Source organism: Amphibalanus amphitrite, unplaced genomic scaffold (genome assembly GCF_019059575.1).
Source record: "Amphibalanus amphitrite isolate SeventyFive unplaced genomic scaffold, NRLGWU_Aamphi_draft 000421F_arrow, whole genome shotgun sequence".
NCBI classification, from domain to species: domain Eukaryota; kingdom Metazoa; phylum Arthropoda; class Thecostraca; order Balanomorpha; family Balanidae; genus Amphibalanus; species Amphibalanus amphitrite.
In genome coordinates, this window is record NW_024881915.1 from 112883 (window position 1) to 119056 (window position 6174).

Sequence of the window (6174 nt, forward strand, 5' to 3'; positions counted from 1 at the left end):
AAGCAATAAGTGCAACCCTAGCTGATAGCTACTAAGAAAGAGACTCACTGAACCTAATTTGACCAAATCTGCACCTAATCTGCACCAGATGTGCACCAAATGTGTTCCAGATGGCCGTCGTGAAAACGGCTATTATTAACCAAGTGGCCACTCTTCCTGGCCGCCGTTTCAATGCGATTTCTGTCCCGGTCTCGTCAGACCGAAAGACATGCGAGATGGTCTCGTCAGCGGTCAGACCGAAAGGGCCTAACCCAACAAAACAAACGTGCTTACTCTAGTAAAAATTACTACTCCACTCTTTCCCCCAAGTTCGATATGGGCACCATATGGCATCGCTTCTGAAAGACATCAGTGGCGCAGCAAAGGCATTTTTGAAACAGCACTATAGTGTTCTTACCTATTACCGTAAACAAATTCAGACGAATTAGGAAAGTGTTTCAGACAAATTTCTTTTTGAAATTGCTTTTAAATTTAATATAATTTGTTACAAAGGTTATTTTTGAAGTAAACTAAAAACAAAAAACAGCTTTGAGCTTTTTTTTTGCATGAGAAAGCGAAAAAATGTACATTGACAAGTGTTGTTCCAGTCAACGGTGAACTGGACTCATCCACCCTTAGAACATTTTATTCCTGAAAAGCAAGGCCATATATACTGAAAAGCTGAAAAGTGACTTCAATAGACAAATTTCATTTTGAAATATTGATATTTGATATAGTATTGGAGCAAAAGGGCAATTCTTCGCACATACTGCAACTGCATAGAAACGGCAGTGATTGCTTATCACATATAGCAAGGTAGTACCTATGTTTCTGCTTATCTGTGTTTATTGTAACTGAACTCTTTCCACCTTTATCAAAGCAAAAGCACAATTTGAGCAGAATCAGAATGTAAACAGTGAAAGTACACAAACCTGTACTTTGAAGTTTGACAATAAGTGCACCTTTCATCAGTGCACCAGTGGGTGGAATATAAAAACAGGGTGCCTGGGGCGATTCGATCAAGGCTCCTGAAATTGTCACGTGACAACCTAAATTTTCAAGGGTTTTTAAGATACATAATTTCATGGTAATTATGTGACTTCACTGACTTATATGCCCTCCAGCACCCTGTTTTCAGATTCGACCCACCAGTGCTTCCGATTGATGATTTAATTATTTTGAATGGGTAGTAACTGGCTATGATGTTTGAGCATGTTTTCAGCTAGGCTGGCTTTAAACCAGGTCATGTTTTCCATCTCATTTTGTCCCAGTTCAGATATTGGTTAATTCCTATAATATAGACATCATTCTATAAAGAAACTCATGTTTAGGAAGAAAAATGGGTAAAAGTATACATTAAGTCCGAGTGACTGTTAAAAGATAAAGTTTTCATATTCTTACATTATTTGACATCCTGAATCCAAAAATGATACTTATATGTCCTGGAAATAAAAGAAAAACATAATCAAACCTGACCTAACCTTACCTATTTACCTACAACCTACCAACCTACAACCTACAAACCTACAACCTAACCTAACCTAACCTACAAACCTACAACCTAAAACCTAAAACCTACAAACCTACAACCTAACCTAACCTAAAACCTAAATTTTTTGCTGTTACAAATTTGTATCAACAGCGTCACAATTGTCCACTCGGACCTAATATATACTAATACCGAAAAATGTGTCAGTTAATCTGATCAACAATTTTCAGTGAACTAATTAACCGTAATCTTACCACGATTCCAGTAGAACTGCACAAAGTAGATGACTTTAGCTGTTTAGCAGACATCACAGCACTGAGCACAGAGCTTAACTGCTCAGGAAAAATATTGCTCAAGTTAATTGTTGTAGTAGAGGAACCAATTCAGTTTATCACAATTCTCATACTTTACACTCAGCAAACATTTCTTTTTTGCATTGATAGCCTCTTTTTTTGCACTTTGCAGTCTTTCAAATACCACCTGATGTTAAATTCATTGGCATGTTGTGAATATGACCATTTGGGCTGTTGACTGTTGAATGTTTTTGTGTCACTGTGAATGGCCAAGTGTGTTGTATCTGGGAAGTTAACTTCTTACTTTTATTTTCAGATAAAAGCAACAATGCCAACATATGAGATTTCTCTTCTTCTTAGAAAAATGCAAAAGGTATGTTTCAAAAACAAATGATGAACATCATGTCTCCCACACTCTTGGTATTATTTTGATTTTATTAACATTTTAATTTTCAGAATAAGTTTTTCTAACATGCACATAGATTGTGCTTTTGTAGTCAGTTTCATGGACAGAGTGCCTAGCCTTTAGTAAGCTACTTCATTATCAACAATTTTTTTTTTTTGAAGAATGAGCATAAGGTTATTATTCCATACTATTTTATAAGCTACAATTGTTTAATTTATCAATGACTATGCTCTTGATCAGAACTGTGACCTTTGCAAAACCTGTGACTGTGCCCTGAACAAATATGTGGCTGTCTTGAATGGTTATGTAACTGTCCTGAGTAGACCTGTGATTATCCCTGAGCTGACCTGTGATTGTGCTCTGACCTATGACTGTGCTATGTGAGGACCCCTTTCATGTGGCTGTGCTTTAACTGAACCTGTGAGCTGAGACTGTGCTCAGCTCCAGACATGTTCACTGAGAATGACCCGAGAATGTGCCCTGACTGGACCCATTAATCGCTGCCTTGCACCGGCGCTGGCGCATGGGGGCCTGTTTCACCGGTGATAGCAGCATGCTGCTATCAAATTGCGCGACTGCTAACATAATGTGATGACATCACACTAATGATGTTTCGTGTAATCCGTGAGTTTTTTCATAGCTACGTTTGGAACAGAGTTGCTGTCTCGTTGAATGCGTTTGATACATTTGTTTGATTGCACGGCCGTGAAGATGTTAGCAGCAATATTTGATAACATCACACAGATTGACGACGGCATGGTTTGTTGATGTTTCCATGGAAACCCAATTTGACACGTGTAATAGCAGCGTGCTGCTCTGTACCCGCACCCATTGACCATAACCGTGCACCGGCCCTGTGACCGCCAGCCGGCATTGGTGCAGACGGTGAAGCGGACGGCCGAACTGGTGATGGACAGGGGCGGCTACATACGGAAGGTGGAGAGCCTGGGCACGCGAGCACTACCCAGCAGGATGGCCGCTCACGGTCTGCGGCACTCCGAGGGCAGGTGAGAAGGGGTGTGGGGCTGGGAGGGGGGACTGGGGGAGCGGATTGGCGGACAGTGTGTGTGGGGAGGGGAGGGGTACTGGCCTACTGGGGGTCTAAAAAGGGTGGAAATGGCAGTGGGAGATTTGTGTAGCAATGTCCAGTGACTTAGTAAGTGTTGACAGTTCCTGGTCTGTGGCGCCATCTACCATCTAGGCGTAGTGACGTGCCGCACCTTAGACCGCGAGCTGGAGAGTCGCAATTTGAGTCTTATTCGGGTGAAGGCCAAACTGAGATCGGTGGGCGAGCTGTTTGGTGGCCGCCCCCTCCATTCTCGTTTACTGTCTTCCGGCGGCATCAAGTACAGATGTTCACGGTGCGTTTATGCTGAATTATAAAACATACGCGGAACGCATTTTTGGTCAGAGCGAGATGGGCCGACAGTGAGAGACCAGACAGACTGAGATTAACTGCTAGCGAGATGGAGGCTGGAGCGGCAATTACGGTAGTAACGGGGACGATTTGCTGGAGAGACCAACATTCACGGCAGTGGGAACAGATAAAGACTAAAGAGTGATATGAGGATCGAGTGTTATGGGGCTCTACCTCTGGAGATCAAATTACCAAGACATGCGTGGCTATTGCGTGCTCATTCTCGTACTACTCACCGGTGTATGATGCCGAATAAGTCACAGGTGTCCCTCACGTCCTCCCCTTCTTCCTGTAACAAGCGGCTGGCGGTCTGTTCCAGCTACTTCCGTGTGGAGTTTGACATACCGCCGGCGCGAGTATTTGACGTGATGGACTTTGCCGGCCGCGACGTGGACGTCGTCCGCTACGGTGTGTTCAAGGTGGAGGAGCCGGAACCGCAGCAGTGTACCTTCCACGAGGAGACCATGCCGCCGCCCTACAGGTCAGTCCCGACTCCCGAGTCCCTGACGAGAGGTCAGGCTGCTCGGTACACAGCTGTCCACTAAGGACTTAGGCTGAAACAGGCTCTTTCCGCATTCGGGAAATCACATGCGAGAGCCTATTCAAATGCATTATAATTCTGCCCGCATCAATCGCATGCGGGAGGTGCGTGCGATTGATGCGAGCGTGCTTCCATGTATTTGAATAAGCTTTCGCATGCGATTTCTTGATTGCGGAAAGAGTCTTACAATCTATCATTTTAATGTGTGCATAACATACAAATTTCCAACTCATCATAAGAAAGTGAAGTCAATCTTCATGCAGTTGAATTACAACTGGTTTGTACAGGTCTTACATAACTGTGAATAAGTACGTGGTTTGACTATCGGATTTCTTGTCAAACTTATGCGATCTATATCGATTTTGTCCGTCTTCATTCTTCCAAAGGACGCTCAGCAGGCCGTGCTTTATGTAATAGTGAACATATTGATATATTGCTCGATTCTTGAACGATGACTTGGTGCACGCAATATAAACGCTATATGCAAATTGATCACCAAGTTCGTACTCAACAATGCTAGACATTTTATCGGATAGATATTCAACTTCCGCCCTGCATGCCCAATGCTGAACTTCTACATTGGGCATGCAGGGCGATGCCCAATGTAGAACTGGTTTACAAACCAGTTGAGGTATATTGGGTGAACCTTTTAGAGAGGTTCACCCAATATACCTCTCTTGTATATTGGGTAAGAGAGGTCGCAGGGTGTATAGGCTGTGAAAGTCCCCTGATTATTCTCAACTTCTCCCTCCAGGGCCGAGGTCAAACAAATGTTGGCGGCCGTCGAAAAGAAGGAGCAGCGCCAAAAGAAGTTCAAGCCCAACACCAAGCTCGACTTTTATCCTTTCCAGCGGTAGCGACTATGGTGTTCACGGGTCTTTAACTCCTCTCCTAGTCGGGAATGTGCTCTGTTTTGTTTTATATGAGTATGCTTGCGATGAACTTGGTCAGAACTATTGTGTAGTTATAAAGCTTTGCTGTGTAGGTTTTGATAAAATATACTGTAATGACGGACCACACTTTTACATTGTCTGCTATCTACTACAAAGCGCTAATTTTGCACATATTTTATAGATACACGGTTGTGAACCGGCCTTGTTAGGTCCTCAGCGTGACATCTAGCGTTGCCGTAACGAAGCTGCCGTACCACCTTTGGCCACACAGTACCATTGCTTACGTCTCAGATTGGGTTGGGTTGGCGTTGGGTCGCGCCATTGTTTCGAAATCGAAACAACATTTTTATTCAGGGCACGTGGTCGACTGAGTCTGCTCCGTAACTGAGCAGGCAAACCATGGAAGAGAGAGCTCCGGCTCCCAATACATGTGCCGAGGCATTGAAAAGCCTGCCGTGCAGTATCACTGTCCATGGATTTCCATTATCCATGCTCGTCGTTCTGTTTGAAATCATAGCTGACATTAAAGCTGGCTGGTCGTCAGTCGCAGCCCGCAGACCGCTATCAGAACCTCTGCACGTCTGTCGGGACTGGCGTGACGAAGATCAGGGATAGCAGACCGGCGTGGGGCTCAGGATCGTGACAGGGATCGGAGCCGGCGGAGAGCGGGCCGTGGTGACCTGCGGTGCCTCTGAGGGAGGCCGCTGGGGGTAGGCGGCCCGTGGTGCTGTGGAGGGGTGGCTGGTGGCGCGGGCGGCCTCTGCTGCCTCCGAGGGGCCGGGGCGGGCCGGCCGGTGTGACTCACCACCCTCCGATCGGACAGCCATCTCAGGAGCGGACCGGCCGCCGTCCCAGCCGACTTATTTGGCCATCTGGACTCGGTGGGTTTGTGCGGTTTTTACAGCGGTCGACTGCTGACTGCGTGTCCCGAGCCGTCTGTTACTGTAGTGGGGTGTGCTGCAGCCTGTCATACACCACAGCCGCCGCCGCCGCCGCCGCCACAGACACTACCGCCCGACTGTCGGTACCGGGCGTTTTGGGCGGAAACGGCGGTTACTCTTGTTGTATAACTTCCCGTCCGAGTTTGTCTGAGCGGTAATCGCATTTTCTTCGGCATGCATGTTTATTTTGTATATCAACTACCGATTCCTTCCTG

The 6174-nt window shown here is 45.7% G+C and overlaps 1 protein-coding gene across 2 annotated transcripts; it reads left to right on the forward strand.

The window, feature by feature from the left end:
- Positions 1–381: 381 nt before the first annotated feature.
- On the forward strand, positions 382–5139 carry LOC122391078 (probable 28S ribosomal protein S6, mitochondrial). 2 transcript variants are annotated; one of them, XM_043384640.1, is made up of 5 exons: positions 382–795; positions 2078–2134; positions 3035–3174; positions 3904–4065; positions 4880–5139. In XM_043384640.1, the coding sequence occupies exons 2-5, from the start codon at positions 2090–2092 to the stop codon at positions 4980–4982; spliced, it is 450 nt and encodes a 149-aa protein (XP_043240575.1). In that variant the 5' UTR covers positions 382–795; positions 2078–2089; the 3' UTR covers positions 4983–5139. The 2 variants fall into 2 exon arrangements, with proteins under 2 accessions (XP_043240575.1, XP_043240574.1); XM_043384639.1 differs by lacking the exon at positions 382–795 and adding an exon at positions 1731–1747.
- The last annotated feature ends 1035 nt before the right edge of the window (positions 5140–6174 follow it).